The sequence below is a fragment of the Chenopodium quinoa genome, unplaced genomic scaffold (assembly GCF_001683475.1).
Source record: "Chenopodium quinoa cultivar QQ74 unplaced genomic scaffold, ASM168347v1, whole genome shotgun sequence".
NCBI classification, from domain to species: Eukaryota; Viridiplantae; Streptophyta; class Magnoliopsida; order Caryophyllales; family Amaranthaceae; genus Chenopodium; species Chenopodium quinoa.
In genome coordinates, this window is record NW_018745448.1 from 10,331,052 (window position 1) to 10,348,292 (window position 17,241).

At 36.2% G+C, this 17,241-nt stretch overlaps 1 protein-coding gene and 1 long non-coding RNA gene across 4 annotated transcripts; both read left to right on the plus strand.

Annotated features, from left to right (window-relative positions):
* Positions 1-8,164: 8,164 nt before the first annotated feature.
* On the plus strand, positions 8,165-9,730 carry LOC110713678. Of its 3 annotated transcripts, none has more exons than XR_002510031.1 (3): positions 8,165-8,369; positions 8,449-8,513; positions 9,529-9,730. It is a non-coding gene; the product is annotated as an uncharacterized LOC110713678 (long non-coding RNA). The 3 variants fall into 3 exon arrangements; XR_002510030.1 differs by having other exon boundaries at positions 9,536-9,730; XR_002510032.1 differs by lacking the exon at positions 9,529-9,730 and adding an exon at positions 9,355-9,422.
* Positions 9,731-10,388: 658 nt separating this feature from the next.
* LOC110713795 (tetraspanin-7-like) lies at positions 10,389-11,677 on the plus strand. The gene is made up of 2 exons (XM_021892238.1): positions 10,389-10,901; positions 11,372-11,677. The coding sequence occupies exons 1-2, from the start codon at positions 10,389-10,391 to the stop codon at positions 11,675-11,677; spliced, it is 819 nt and encodes a 272-aa protein (XP_021747930.1).
* The last annotated feature ends 5,564 nt before the right edge of the window (positions 11,678-17,241 follow it).

Here is a 17,241-nt window from a genome sequence, read left to right on the forward strand (position 1 = left end):
TTTTGGGGAGAAGCTGTTGACACTGCTTGCTATATATTGAATAGAGGTCTCATTAGACCAAAGTTAAATAAGACTCCCTATGAACTTCTTAAAGGTCGAAAGCCCAACGTTACATATTTTCGCATTTTTGGATGTAAATGTTATGTGCATAATAATGGGAAGGACCAGCTTGATAAATTTGATCCTAGAAGTGATGAGGGAATCTTCCTTGGATACTCTTCTCACAGCAAAGCATATAGAGTCTTTAATAAAAGGACTCTTCGTGTTGAGGAGAGTGTCCATGTCATTTTTGATGAATTTAACATGTCTTCTGAGATTGCGCAGGTACAACCTGATGAAGTGATTGGATTGATGGATTTCACGGGGAACCAGTATACTGGTCCCACGGATGAAGTGCAAGCAGATCTAGGCCTACCAAATACTCCACCAGATGATAATGATGAAGTGCCTAGAGAAGAAAATGAAGATAATGAGGACTCTGAAGGGGAACCAAGTCCTGATGGTTCCTCAAATAATAGACAGGTAATGAGTTCAGGGGGAACAGAAGAAGGTACCACCCCTGAACCTGAGGTAAGTAATGATAGAGGAAACAGCATGAATGTGAATCCTCCTGGCTCCTCAGAAGAAGGAGAGATCCATGAACATGCTGGTTCCCAACTTAATGAGAAAGCACAAAACAGTCTTAATTTTAAAAGTTATAGATATCAATCTTCTCATCCCACTGATCAAATAATTAGTGATATAAATAAGGGGATTCAAACGAGAACAAATGTTTTTCAAAACTTTTGTGCTTTCTATTCTTTCCTGTCTAATGTAGAGCCTACTGACTATAAAATGGCATTGACTGATCCTGATTGGGTACTAGCTATGCAAGATGAGTTAAATCAGTTTCAGAGGAACCAGGTTTGGCACCTGGTTCCCCGTCCCAAGGAAAGATCAGTCATTGGCACTAGATGGGTCTTTAGAAACAAGTTAGATGACCTTGGTACTATAGTCAGAAACAAAGCAAGGCTAGTGGTGCAAGGGTACAATCAACAAGAAGGAATTGACTATGATGAGACGTTTGCACCAGTAGCTAGGCTAGAGGCTATTAGGATTTTAATTGCTTATGCTGCTCACATGAATTTTAAGCTGTTTCAGATGGATGTAAAGACTGCCTTCCTCAATGGATATTTAAAGGAAGAAGTATATGTGGAGCAGCCACCTGGTTTTGAAGATGCACTGTTCCCCCAACATGTGTACAAGTTGGACAAAGCATTATATGGGTTGAAACAAGCTCCGAGGGCTTGGTATGAAAGATTGTCCAATTTCTTGATGGCAAATGATTACAAGAGGGGAACAGTAGACAAGACCTTGTTCATAAGAACCAGGGGGAAACACTTGATTGTAGTACAAATTTATGTTGATGATATTTTATTTGGTGCTACTAATCAGGTTTTATGTGATGAATTTGCTAATCTTATGCAGAGTGAATTTGAAATGAGCATGATGGGAGAACTAGGATTCTTCCTAGGGCTGCAGATTAAGCAAATGGATGATGGAATAATGATCCATCAACAAAAGTACTTAAAAGAGTTGCTGAAAAAATTCGGCATGGAGAACAGCAAAGCTTATGATACACCTGTTCCCCCATCTACAAAATTAGATGCTGATCTTAAGGGAAAAGATGTTGAAGCTTCTCTTTATAGAGGAATGATAGGTTCTCTACTTTACCTAACAGCTAGTAGACCTGACATTGTGTTTTCTGTTGGTTTGTGTGCTAGGTTTCAAAGCAATCCAAAGGAATCTCACTTGAAGGCTGTTAGAAGGATACTTAGGTATCTTGTAGGAACAGCAAATCTGGGATTGTGGTACCCCAAAGGCAGTACCATTGATCTTATTGGATACACAGATGCAGATTATGCTGGTTTCTTAGTTGATAGAAAGAGCACATCAGGTATGGCACACTTTCTTGGCTCTTGTCTAATTTCATGGGGTTCTAAAAAGCAAAATTCAGTGGCCCTATCCACAGCAGAGTCTGAATATATAGCTGCAGCTTCATGCTGTTCCCAGCTACTGTGGATAAGGAACCAGCTGAAAGATTTTGGTGTTATTTATAAAAGTGTTCCTATTTTCTGTGATAACACTAGTGCAATCAATATTTCAAAGAATCCTGTGCAACACTCCAAGACAAAACACATTGAAATAAGACACCATTTTTTAAGAGACAATGTGGAAAAAGGATTGGTGGAGATGTTGTTTTGTAAAAGTGAAGATCAAATTGCTGATATCTTCACAAAGCCTTTGTGTAGAGAGTCTTTTTGTAGGTTAAGAGTCCTTTTAGGTCTGGTTAGATTTTAGGTATTGGCTTCAATTACTTCCTTCAATGATTGGTTAGAATGGTATTCTCTTGTATAGTGTGTGTACATACTTATGTTGATATCTTTCAAGTGTTGTGTAGATGGTTCAAAATCTCAAAAGGATTGAGAATCATTGTTGTAAGAAACAGGTGAAATCAGGCTGAATTGCCAGAAACAGCGTGACATGGTTCTATACAGGTACCAGCAAAGGGAAACAGCAGACCAGCTCTGATATGTCATCCGATAATATCTTTTATTTTCGGAAGATTACTATAAGATATTTCCTTTTGGAAGGAATTTATCTTATTTCAGTTATTTAATCCCATATAAAAGGCAAACATATCATATGCCTTATTTATAGTTGGTTGAGATAATTATGGTAAAAGATAATTACCAAATTTTTGATTTCAATTTAAAAATATCCTTTACAGTTGCTTTTTATTGGCTCAACTAACTCTTTTCTTTCCTTCTTCTCTCTTTGTGCTTCATTGTTAAAAATATACACTAACCCTTTGTGCAGATCATCAATCATCATCACTCGAAATTCTCTTTCTCTCTCTCGTATGCTTTAAATTCATCATTGTTCATTCGGTTACTGTTCACTCAAGGAACCAGCTCAGTCTCAGGGGGAACATCAGAAGGAAGCATAAATGTCCTTAAGCCCGAAGTTGGAGGAAATTCAGAAAAGTCAGAGTGAAAAGGATGAAATAGAGGTTGTTGGTTATTATGAGGAGACACCCACTGCTAAGACCATGGTACGAAGTAGAGTAACTCAATTAAAGAAGTTCACTGAGAAGGTGCAGGAGGAACAGTCCATTGACGCTGTTCCAGGAACCAAGAGAAAAAGGGTACCAGCAAGAACCTCTTTGCTTGATTGATGTGATGCTAGTTTTGCACTCGTTATGCAACAAGGAGAACAGTTTTGCACTCGTTATGCAACAAGGAGAACATTCTGAATCTGTACATATCTCTCATGCTTTCTTTAAAAAAAAAAAAAAAAAAAAAAAAAAAAAAAAAAAAAAAAGAACCAGCAGGTCAGGAAGTGGTTCTGAAACAGATTGAAGAACCATGAGAATATGCTTAGTAAGATAATGCGATTGGTTCAAGTAGAGCATGATGACAAGGTTGAGTGGGATGAAGAGGAACCAGATAATGATGCAGAAGATGTTGCAAAGTTCGAGGAGGAGGAAGGGAACGAGAATGATGATGAGGAGTGATGCTGTTTCTGTTCTTGTTTCCTCACCCTCATGTTTATTCTAAAATAACTGATTTTGTTGGTCTGTCTACTTCTCTCCATTCCATGAACTTTCTTTTTGGATGGATTTGGGCTTCTTTGGTTGAACTTTGTTGGCTTGTATGAACTACTAACTCTGCTATGGTATGAACTGTTTGACTAATCTCTTTTTGCAGCATAATGCTTGAATGGTGGTTGATGCCATTGTATGGATAAGCACATTAACTTGTGCACATTGCTTTTACTTGTGGATACTTTTTAATGATGCCAAAAGGGGGAAGTAGTCTGAAGTTGAAGCCTAAGGTTTAGCTAGTTTAGATTGAGTCAGTTTGAGTCTTTTTATTTCGTATTTTCTATTTTATGTTTAGGGAACCAGTTGGCCTAACTGACTTGTTCCAAAGAGTCTTGAGTCCTTGTCTTGAGTCCTTGAAGTTTTTGACGGTTTTCCTTTTGAGCATGTTCACAGGTTCAGGAACTTCAAAAGTTTGTCATCATCAAAAAGGGGGAATTTGTTGAGTCCCTTAGGTTTTGATTGATAGTTTTGAATGATGACAAACAGCTAAGGGAAACAGTTCCTTGAAAGTGTTCGATACAGTTGGGGGAACCAGCTAACATAGAACACTGTTTCCCCAGACAAGTTATTACTTACATGAGTTTTCTTATTGAACTAACTTGTCTTTATACAGGGAACAGTTATATGATAAAAGTGTTATGTACTGGTAGGGAACCAGTATGTAATGTTTCCATGGTTGCTACGTGGTAAAGCAGTCACATACTCTTTATTGTGCATTAACCATGTTACATGTGCAGTAGTTGAGTTGATTCCAAGACTTGGAGCATAGAAGCCTTTCGAAGATATTTCGAAGAAAGATTGTTTGCTCATAATAGAAGTATTCAAGGAAGATTCAAGTCTTGAAGATTACATGAAGAAAAGACGATTTATGCTTTAATATGTTATCTAGGTTTTCATGTAATATGCTCCGTAGTATGCTTGCATGTTTGGGTTATATAAGTGCTTAAAAGTATATTGAAGTATGATATGAAATCTGGTACAAAGTTGGAACAGGTTTCATAACATGTTTCAATTCAGGGAACCAGGTCGGGGAACCAGGTTCACTGTATTCGAGCTGCCGTTTTGGAAAAAGATTTTACAAAAAGATTTTTTCGAAAAGATTATTTTGAAAATATTTTGTGCAGCTGGAAATAAGATGAAATATTCTTGGTTACCTAAAAACTAGGAGTATTTATCTTAATTGATTCTATCTTTGTGATTAAATCAAATAAGATAAAAACTTTCCTAAAATTACATTATATCTTATTCTCTAAGATTGTGTGATTTAAGGAAACTAGGTTTTAGGAATCTAAGCTTATATAAACTCATCTTATTTCACATATTTCGTGTGCCTCTCCAGAAATTAAAAGAGCAATTATTTGAGAGCATATACTTAAGCACTAATCCCATTCATCAAGTCATATACAAGAGCATTCTAGTACTTAAACTTTTTCTCTTAATTAGCTTCGTAGAAGTGAGATCAAAGGGGAGTTCTTGATTCTTGTATTGAGTCTTTAACAAAGGGGTTAAAGGCTGGGTGAGTGTTTGTGAGTTCAAACACATTGGGCTTACGAGTGTAAGTCGAGAGCACACTCGGAGTAGAGTGTGGGGTTTGCTGGTTCCCGGAGTAGGGAACAGCAGAGTGTTCTTTGTCTTTGTTTTTCGGAGTAGATCAATAAAGAACTTAGGATAGGAGGACGTAGGCCTGAGTTGGCTGAACCTCGTTAAATTTGTTGTGTTCTTTATTGCTTTGTTTCGTTAAATTTGTTGTCTTCTTTATTGCTTATTTATATTCCGCTGCGTACGGGAACCAGCACAACTGGTTCCTCACACATAATCCGAAAAGAAGCAAAATTAGCCAACGATTACTTAACACTCAATTCACCCCCCCCTCTTGAGTGCCCATTGAACCTTCATTACCATTTTCTGCTGATGTTCAAAAACTCTTTTGGTCAGATTACATGTACAATTGTTACATGTGCAATATGGCAACGGTTGAGCTTCATCAATTGCATCCCAAATAGACTTGATACCAGTAAAAAACTCAGAAACAGACTGGGATCCTTGAGAAATTTCTGCTAACTTCTGTTCAAGTGCATAGATTTGAGCAAGAGAAGTGTATCCAAAATGCTCCTCAAGATCTAACCAAATATCTCTAGAAGATTTCATGAACATAACACTACTAGCTATGCTCTCCTCCAGATTAAACAAAATCCAAGAACACACCAAATCATTACACCTCTCCCAGGCCTTGTATTCCTCACTTGTAACATCTGTAGGCCTAACATATGCACCATTAACAAAACCTGCTTTGTTTTTGGCTGAGAGAGTCAACAGCATAGCACGTTTCCAGCTAGTAAATCCATCACCTCCAAACTTAAATGATACTAACTGAATCGAATTAGCATCTGAAGGATGTATATAGTATATGCTAGCAGGAATTTGATTCAAAGGAAGAACAACATTGTTCAAATTTCCAGCCATTTCAAGAGATTTAAGAAGAAATTGGAGGATCTAGGTTAACCTAATGTCTCAGCAACAAATTGAACACAAAATTCTGATCAAATCTTCAAAATACAAAATGAAATTCTCAGCAGAAACAAGATCAAAATCAACAGAACAGTCGATCATACAACATCAGCAAAAGAAACAGGACAAAATCAAGTAGAAAATCTCACGTTGAAATCTGAACGAAAACTTACTTCAACTTAATCTGAAACAATCGAAACAATCAAAGAAACTTGCGGAAAAATCAGAAACTACCAGGAGAACTTTAGCTCTGATACCATGATGAATTTCAGAGAAGCCATTGAAATCTGCTAAAGCTTGAAGATGAACTCAGAGCTAAATAAACTTTCAGAGAAACTTTTTATTGATTTTGTATATTTGTAAAAATGAATACAAATTAGGGACTCAACCCATATATATAGAAAAGAACAATAAAGAGAGAGTTTGTTATTACAATAACAAACTCTGTAACAAACTTTTGCCACGTCGGAAGATTACATGGCAAGAATAATAACAAACTAATTCTATAACATTCTAGAAATTGTTCTGTAACTTGACTCCCCTGTGTGCAGCTGTGGCTTGCTTGAGCTTACTCTCATGCTGACTGCTACACTACAAGAAAAAAGGTCAAAGAGAGCGACTTTAATCGGTCAAGGAGGGCGAGTTATAGTTTGTCTTGTTAGTTGCTATCAATGAGGGCAAAATTATAATTGCCCTTTTATTACAGAGCAAAGAGGGCGAAATTTACTTTTGTCTTTCTATTTCAAAGCAAGGAGGGCGAATTTAGTTTTCGTCCTATATATCAGAACAAAGAGGGCGGAATTTTAGTTTTGCCCTCTAATTTTAGAGCAAAGAGGGCGAAATATTTGTAAAAATGAATACAAATCAGTGTAATTGTAAGAAATTATGATTATTCTGCCGAATTGTGATTTTTTCGGTGATGTAGCATTGGCATTTTTCCTATCTAATTTAGAAATGGGGCAGATTTCCTCAAAATTATAAACAAAATGGCACTAATTGATATTGTAAAGAATAAGAAATTTAGAGGATCGATAAATAATTTGAAGTTTGATTGGGAAATCTGGATTAAGAAAATCTCTTTAAATGTAAAATAAGGTATGTGATTCGATTTGATTATTATATATGGTTAATAGAATCAATAAACCTTGAGCATTCTAAAGTGCTGAATTGCAGGACAAATTATGCGAAGTATATTCTGAATTTTCGACATAACATAACCAAAGTACAAATGTATAAACTGATAAAAAAAGAAGCAACTGAAGAAATCTTGATTTTATTCCCTATAGTGCTAGGCCAAGCTCAAACTTGAAGATTTTGCTTTCTTAGATTAACCTTTGCCTTTTAGAATCGTCGCCTTTTGATACAATATCAGTGAATCGTAGGTAGTATCTTTGACATGTAGGAGGCCTAGGAGCAGTACATTTGTGAAGCTCATGTTGTTTTCATCTATGAGTAAGCATCTATGACAGTTTTGAGTACGATCATATGATGTTTTGGTGCAAATATTGGAGCTTAATTCTTTTACTCTGTATTATCTATAGTAATAACAGTTTCCATTAATTTTCAACCTGAATTTGGCCATTCGACCAAGCTTATATTATTGTACAGGAAATTAGGATCAATTCAATAATGTTAAGTACACTACTGTCATTTTCTAAATTGATTGTTCAGGAATGATGTTGAAGATATTCTAGTTACTATTGTTGTTGTTATTGATGCTGGTTATGTCGTCCATGTATTTCTAGTTACTATTGATGTTTTTGTATTTCTAGTTAATGTTCTAGTTTCTGAATAGCTGTATGTTTTTGTAATTGCTATCAAGTTTATACATTGTTCCCAACTCTTGCACCAATGATTTTCAGCATTTTATTATTTCACCAATGGTTTATTATTTCCTGAAGGGAAATATCAGTAGCTGGTTAGCTTTTATTTGCTTAATAAAGAATGCACATGAACATCATTTCTGGTGGTTACATCAGATGATCTTCTGGCCCACATTTCTGGTTCTGTTGCTCTGATTATTATTGTTTCCTAAATGGATTGATCTTGCTGAAATTAATAAGTGTATATATGTGATTTGATAGGAACTTGAGGCACAAGCTTGTGAAAATGAGAATGAGGTCATCGAAATCAATGGTTCTAGTTTAAATGTAACCACCTCATCCCAAGCTAATGATGATCCCATGTATTTAAAGTTATGGGAGAAGTCAAAGAGGTATATTGAATATTTGTCTAATGCACGAACGCTTTGTTTTTCTTTATTTTAAAATTCTGACTTTGTTTTATCTTGTAAGGCATAAAAATGGGAAGTTTGACGATGAGGCCGAGGAGAAGTCATGGAGTGTGATACTTGATAGAGGTAATATTTTCAAGCTCACTCTTTGCATAAAATTGCCTTTTGGATGAATTTTCAAGTGATACCTTGTTAAGACTTGTGCTTTCCCGGAGTGTGTGGTATTTGTTTATCCTTGATTGCTGGATTTTAATTGCTATTTTGTGTTGGTTCTGTTTATGTGAAGTGGTGATGGTTGTTAATAGGTGGTTCAAGACTATAGCTATATAGATGTTTGGTAATTTGAAATGTATTTTTTTTGTTTTGGTTCTGTTTTGTGTATTAAACCATTTTAGGTGGTTCTGTTCTGTGTATTGAACCATATATGGTAACTAAGCACCCAGTATCACAATTGGAGGTTAAGGAGCCTTGTGAATTCAGTAACTGCTTGATCTCCAGAAGGCATATATTTTTGAGGTTATAATTACCACTCCTAAGGAATGGTATATCGGTTTGTGCATCAGAACTTCAGTCTACCCCTTAATCCTACTTTTACAGCCGCCCTATCTTGTTGGATGTTAGTAAGAGTGGTATGTTGTAGTGATATTTATTTCTTTTATTTTCAAATTTTATAAAGACAACTGTTATCAGGCATTTAGTTGCTTCTGCTGGTATTATTTTCAAATTGTAGGCTCCTCTTAATTGATAAAATTCTCATGATATAATATGTTTCAGTGCTCGTGTAGCAGACTACCTTTTGCAAGCATCTCTGTTTTGTCTAATAGCTGTTGGATCACTATGGTTATATTGCGTAAAATGCCAGTCTTGCAGTTTTGTTTGTGATTAGAGACCATGTTTGAGCTCTTGATGTTGAATAATTGTTTTAATAACCTTTATTTTGATGTTGCATTTTGCTACACTATCTTAGATACCTAATCATGTAGCAATCAAGATTGCTTTGGAACTTAAAAAGCTGCTTATCGACAACAGCCTGCTTGATGTGTATGTCATCAGTTGGTTTTTGCTTTAAATGATCTGTATTGTAGCAATGTAATACTCTAGTGTTTCTTTATTAATTTACATTAGTCTTGTTTTTGTCAAGTTTGCAGTTAGGGGATCAAGTCAATGTTTTGGGGATGGAGGACACCAAAAGGCTGGTTGCAAGGATGAGAAGATTGCTTGATAGACAACTTGGTTAATACTTTTGTATATATTTGGTATTAAATATTATTAAATATTTGCTATTATAGAAAACTTGGTTAATACTTTTGTATATATAATGACAAAATTAAAATTTATGCCTATTAGCATCTATTATAGAAAATTTATGCCTATTAGCACCTAGAATTATTTTTTTAAAAAAAAAAAAAATTGAACAAAGAGGGCGACTTTGATTTTGCCCTTTTAAAATATGATCAAATAGGGCAAATTTTGAGCAAGGAGGGCAATATGAATTGACTTGTTTGAGTTGATTACACAGGGCAAAAAACCTTTTCGTCTTGCTTGATTCAATCAAAAAGGGCGAAAATTTTGCCCTATTTGATTTTGATTAAAGAAGGCGAAAATTTTGCCCTATTTGATTTTGATCAAAGAGGGCGAAATATTTTGCCTTCTTTGATATTTAACAAAGAGGGTGAAAAAATTGTATGCCCTTTGAAGCTAATAGGGCGACTTGGGGGCGATTTTAGAATCGCCCTCTTTGCCTAAGAGGGCGAAATTTGAACCTAAATTGCCCTCTTTGATATAATATCTTGTAGTGCTACTATCTCCAATATAATTGGTCTCGCCGGCCTTAAATAAAATAATCATTTTTTTTTTAAAGGCAAGAAAAATGTTATATTTATGTGATTTTTGAAATAATCTGCTCTATATATATAACCCCGAATACACCGTATTGCACGGCACAAATCATCTATACAAGAAAATTCTTAGTACAAAATTTGTAGTTGTGAATTGTGAAAGATGAGTTCATTAAGGGCAGCAGGAGGGTGTATGTTGTGTTTAGCAGGAATTTCATTTTTCATCACATTAATATTATCAATAAATTCACTTCATTATCTCGGCTCAGATTGCCCTGGTTTTCGTTTCCTCGGTATAACACTCTTCATTATCGGATTCTGTATGATGTTTATCCTCTACTGCGCGAATGTCCCTGATGATTCAAGCGATCACAATTTACCAATATCGTTATGCTTGTCTTCATTTATGTTACTTCTCCTTCTCGCCTTAGGGATATTCGCGTTGGCTGTGAGCAGCGAAGGGGGAGGAAAATCGATCCTTGGGATATCGTACAAGCAGTATTATGTAGAGTCGTACTCTAAGTGGATGCAGAATAAGGTTCATGATGCACATAATTGGGAAAAATGTTATAAGAAGGTTATTGTAAATAAAGAGCATATATGCAACAAATTTGATAAGAAATATAAGCAGGACTCTCTTGATAAATTCCACAAACGTAATTTGTTCCCTTATGAGGTGAGTACATACTTTTCTTTTTCTAAATATTTGATCTTAGAGGTGGCTTAAATTGAGGATGCCCCAATTTCTCATAGTGAGAAATCATGGGATTTTCGTAAATAAAACAATAACTTTATTTAACTTTATTCAATTGTATAGCCCACAGTAATGAAAAAGTTGTTGATTTATTCACGAAAATACCCTCATGAGAAACAAATTTTGTTTTTCAATATGAGAAATAGGAAATTCTCCGTTTAAATTTGATGATCCGCTTATAAAATCTAAATTGGATACCCATCTTTATACATATATCGAATTTTGATTATCATGGTCAAATCTATTAATAAAGTCAACTGTCTAGATGTAGTAAGCCTTCAGAAAAATAAAGTCAAAAGTGCGCATTATTGAAAATAATAAATTAAAAAAAAAAAATCGGGATATTGAACATTCTTTTGAAAATTGAAACATTTAATTTCGATGATCAACAGTCAGGTTGTTGCAAACCACCAGAAGAATGCAATTTCAAGTACACAAGTCCAACAGTTTGGGTAAAGCCGGAGAGTGGAAACTACTCCAACGTAGACTGCAACAACTGGAACAATGATCCAAAGACCTTATGCTACGATTGCCAATCATGCAAAGCTGCTCTTCTCCAAGATGTAACTTCTCATTGGTTTTTCACTGGGGTTTTTTTGGTTGTGATCATACTAGGCTTACTAGTCTTGCTCGGTATAGTTTGCTTTGTTATAGGTATCAGATCAGATCGTTCATCTGAAAATTATTCAAGGATATAAGCACATCTTTCGATCGTAATTGGCATGACTAATCCTTATGACGTTATATGTTAGTGGTGTAACGACTATTTAATAATGGGTACAATGTAATAAGAACGTGTGCTAGAGGTGTTGTGACTATGATTTAATAGTGACGGCTAGAGGTGGCCAGTGGGCCGGGTTGGACCCAGCCCACCCTAACTCGCACGGCTGGTGGGTCACGTGGGTCCGACCCGGTTTCAATCCGGCACAGCCCGGCACAGCTCGGATTTAATCCGGGTTGTGTCGTGGGTCCAAAATTTTCGACACAACCCATTTCAACCCAGCTCAGTTTAACCCGTTTGATTCGACCCAAATCGCACAACCCGTTTTGACTCATTTAATTCGACACACCTAGCCCGTGAACCCACCTAACCCGACCCACCTGGCACAACCCAGCCCGCACGGCCCACCCGCACGAATGACCCACCCAACCCGCACGAGCCAACCCACCTAACCCGCACGCATGACCCACCCAACCCGCACGCATGACCCACCCAACCCGCACGGCCGGCACAACCCGCACGGCCCGCACAACCCGCACGGCCCGCACAGCCCGCACAATTCGCACGACCCGCACGGCCCGCACGGCCTAACATCCATTTTAAAAAAAAAACGGCTAGTTTTTTGTATCTAACGACTAGTTTTTTGTATCTAACGGCTAGTTTTTTAAGTGTATGATCATCCATTCTATTTTTCCTATAAATACCAATTCCATTTCACTCAAATTTCCACACATATTCAAGCTTTCTTTCTCTCTTACTTAAAAATTCTTATTGTTCTCAAATTCTCAAGTGTTATATAGAGTTATATTTTTGTTAAAAAAATCTCCTTAATATTATTATTAGTATTCTTAAGATTCTAAAAAAAAAAAGTTCTTCTCCATATTATAATTAGTAATCATACAAAAAAAAAATGAGCTCAAGAGGAGGAATGGGAAGGAGTCAAAGTGGTGGTCGAAGTGGTAGCCAAAGGAGTGGTGGTGCAAATTTTTCGTATGAAATTAATACGGAAAATTTAAACCAATTTGTCAATGAATATGGAGATTATGGTTTAGGAGATAGGCAAAATATTCAAACGTCTCCACCACAACATTTCTCCCACGAGTCCCACCAATCATCAAGTTCAACTATGCCACCTCCATCGCAACCAACATCTCAACCTTCATCTCAAGGTAATTTCTAATTAAATTTTTATTGTTATGAATATTTAAAAAAACTATTATTAATGATTATAAAGTTAGTTTAGTTTCCAATTTTCTATGATTTACAATTAGTTAATTACCATGAAAAATGCGTTTAAATAAGTATAATTAAAATATTTAAAATTTAAAAGCTTATTTTCATGAATAGCATTTAAAAATTAATTTTAATAATTTGATTTATGAAAGGTGGTGGCGGTGAAAGTAGAGGTCGAGCACATTTTTCTTGGGTGTGGAAACATTTTGAACGAGTTGAGGTCACACCCCCGGGATGGCAACCTGGTCAACCAAAGAGGTTCACGTGTACATGCCTAGTTTGCAAGGCGCTAGGTGCAAATGTCAAGTCATATAATTGGAAAACGGGAGATGGAACCGGAACCTTGAGTCGGCATTTGCAAAATAAACACGACTTGTTCGAAAATGGCCCCCGTCCTTCGGGGGGTGGCGTCCAAACACAATTGGGTGGATACATGAACCAACCCGGCGGAGGTACACCTTTCATTTATAATAAAGATAGAATGATTGATGAAATGAGTACTTTAGTTATTGCTAATGAATACCCTTTTAGTTACGGTGAAAATGCAAACGTTGAGCATTTTAATAAAGTTGCATTACAACCTGCATTTACTCGTGTCCCCCGAAATACCCTAAGACGTTATACACAAACTTCTTATTATAAGTATAGGAGTGGTTTGATTGAATTATTTCGTACTTTTGATGGTCGTGTTAGTTTTACAAGTGATACATGGACTTCTAGTTTTGGCGAACCTTTTCTTTGCATTACTGCTCATTGGGTGGATGATGATTGGTTTATTCAAAAACGTATACTATGTTTTCAAGCTATGGAAGAAAGGCATACCGGTTTTAACATCAAAGTTCGTATTTTGGATTGTTTAAAAGAATTTCACTTGAATAATAAAGTTTTTTCTTTGTCTCTTGATAATGCAACTGCAAACACAAAGTGTATTGACTATTTGAAAAATGACTCCGAGTTGAATTTGTTGTTGGGTGGTAGTCTCTTGCATGTTAGATGTTGTGCTCATATTTTGAATTTGTCTGTTCAAGAGGGTCTCGCTGAGTTGCAACCATTGCTAAACCCAATTAGAACAGTTATAAAATGGATTAGGATTACTCAGTCAGTTAGAAGAAAGTACATAGCTATGTGTAAAGAGAGAGGTCTTAAGAAAAGACAATGGTCTATTGATACCCCTACCCGTTGGAATTCTACTTTCAAGTTGTTGAGTGATGCTATAAAGTATCGTGATATTTTGACCCAACTTTACAATGAGACTCGTGTTGATCCTACTGAGTTAATAACCGAAAGTCATTGGACTAATGCTTCTTTTGTTCGTGATGTTTTAAATGCTTTTGATAGTGCAACTCATATTTTCTCTTATATTTATGAGCCTAACGTTCATTTAGTCATAATTGAGTGTGTTAAAGTTGTTCACACCATCGAAGAGCATATGAAGATTGATGGACTTCGTCCCGTTCTTGATAGCATGAAACGTAAGTGGCATACTTATTTTAGTGAATTTCCAATCATTTATGGAATTGCTGCTATTCTTGACCCCGGTGTCAAAGCTGAAGGTTTGGAAAATCTTTTAGAATTTTATTATACAAGTTTAAGTATCGATTATGATGTTAGTGAATATATTAACAAATGCAAATCTGTTTTGGGAGACCTTTATGATCATTATGCATCTATTTATGGTTTTGATTTGGCAACACCAACTACTACTAGCACTTCCGATTCTAGATTTGGTTTTCTTGATAAAGTTATGAAAAAAAAACACAAAGCATCTACATCATTCTCATCATCATCTTCTTCAACACTTGCTATTAATGATTATTTGTCATATCAACATGAGACCAACAACAACTTTCAAATTATAAAATGGTGGCAAGAACATAAAAAAAGTTTTCCTATATTGGCGAGAATTGCAAAAGATATACTTGCAGTTCCCGCTTCATCTGTTGCTTCCGAGTCTGCTTTTAGTGCAGGTAGAAGAGTGTTAGATGAAAAAAGATCTCGCTTAACTCCGGAAAGCATTCAAATTTGTGTTTGTAAGAAAGATTGGGATCAAGCTGAAAGAAGAACTCAAGGTTTAAAGGAAGACGAAGACGATGAAGATGATCCTGTGATGATATTGGAGTCGTCAACGGATGATGCAGCTTCCGGGGATGATGATGCAACAAACATGGGTGGCTAGAAAAGTCTAAATCAGGTACGCTAAGAACTACGTGGGCTTTGATTCTTTCGGGATACGTAGGCAACTTATTTTTCGAAAATTACAATTTAATTGCAAAATTAAATTTTAGTTTTCTAAAGATAGGTCCAAGCCCCCCCCCCCCAAATTTCAAAAGAAGTACAATATAAGAACTACGCTGGCTTTGATTCCTTATTTTATAATATAAGGATACGTAGGCATCTTAATTAAGAGCAAGCCATCAAATTGTTAATTTTGTAAAAATTAAAACACCACACAACCCACCCGACCCTAACCCACGAACCCACCCGACCCTAACCCACAAACCCACCCGACCCTAACCCACCTAACCCACAAACCCACCCGACCCTAACCCACTAACCCACCCGACCCTAACCCACCTAACCCACAAACCCACCCGACCCTAACCCACTAACCCACCCTTCGACCCACCCTAACTCACTAACCCACCTTGACCCGTCTAACCCACGAACCTAGCTCGACCCACCCATGACCCGTCTAACCCACAAACCCAGCTCGACCCACCCACGATCCGTCTAACCCACAAACCCAGCTCGACCCACCCACGACTCGTCTAACCCACGAACCTAACCCTGGTGTGTCCAACTTCTCCGACCCAACCCACGACCCGGCCCACCCTACCCTACGTGTGTCGTGCCGTGTGTCATGAAACCCCAACCCGCGACCCACCTAACCCTAACCCAGCTCGCACGACTCGCACGGTGGACACCTCTAATGACGGCTCACCCTCTAAAGAATTAATCTGTATAAAATTACTCCCTAATAGATAAGTAAAGGTTTGTAGCAAATTAATTAAAGTTACAAAATTATCTTTATGCTACTTATGTGACAATATTTGTGACAAGTTTGATCATGACGCAAACTATTTACCGGGTATATGCTTCTGTATTGTTTACTTCAAGCTTCGTTTACTCATAAACAAATCATTAAAAAATTATTTTGAATTGACTTGTTAATACTTAATTATTTATTTGTTTAATTATTATTCTTTTAATTTAATTCATATATATCTAGAGTAACTAGTAGGGTCATTTAATTTTATAATTAAAATTATAATGGTTTGGTTAGGCCTTGTTTGGCAAATGACTGTTGGCGATTGGCTGTTGGCTGGTTCACTTGGCTTGTTTGACCAGCTGGAATGTTTGGTTGTTTATAATGGCTTTTGAAATTGGTTGTTTATAAAAGTGTTTGGTAAATTAATTGTTGGTTGTTGCCTGTTTATTATATAATTTGTGGGCCAACAAGCCAAAAGCCAACAAAAAAGCTACTCAAAGCATCTTTTTCATTTTGGCTTAAAAACCAGCTTTTTGCTGACTAAAAAGCCAATTACCAAATACATTTTTTTGCTGTTTGACCACCTAAAAAAGTCAAAACCCAAAAGCTAACCAAAAACCTATTAAAAAGTCAATTACCAAACATGGTCTAAGTGTGAGTAGTGTTTGTCCCACATTGAAAACAAAAAAGTAAAGGGCTTTTAGTTTATAACCCAAACAGGCTATTCTTTTCCGTCATTGTCAATTAATTTTAGGATTGGACTTCATTATGGACTCTCGGATCTATTTTCTGGGTTTTGATAGTGCCTGGGGTTTTCACTTAATTTCTTAATGAAATCTTCATATTGCTAGAATCATAATTATTCTAGTATGGTCGTATGGACTTATAGACACAGATCCAAAAATTATACTTCCTTCAGTTTGACTTTTACACTCGTGGGATTTTACTTAGCTTGTCTCGATTTATACTTTCATGATATTAAATTTTTACACATCGATAATTAAATATATTAATGATTAAAATAGTACTCCCTCCGTCTCAAAAAGAACGACCCATTTGACCAAAACTTTGTCCCAAAAAGAATGACCCATTTGCATTAAAACACCACCAATTTGCAACAATATTTGTGCAAAATTAGCTTCCCCATATAAAAATTTGATTTTCCATGTTATTTTATTACTTTCTCTCTCTATTTTTTTACAAACCACATGTAAATTTATCTTTCCAATATACTTTTACTTCTTTTTACTTAACTTCCTTAATACCCGCGTAATCGACCCAAATGGGTCGTTCTTTTTGGGACAGAGGGAGTACATTGG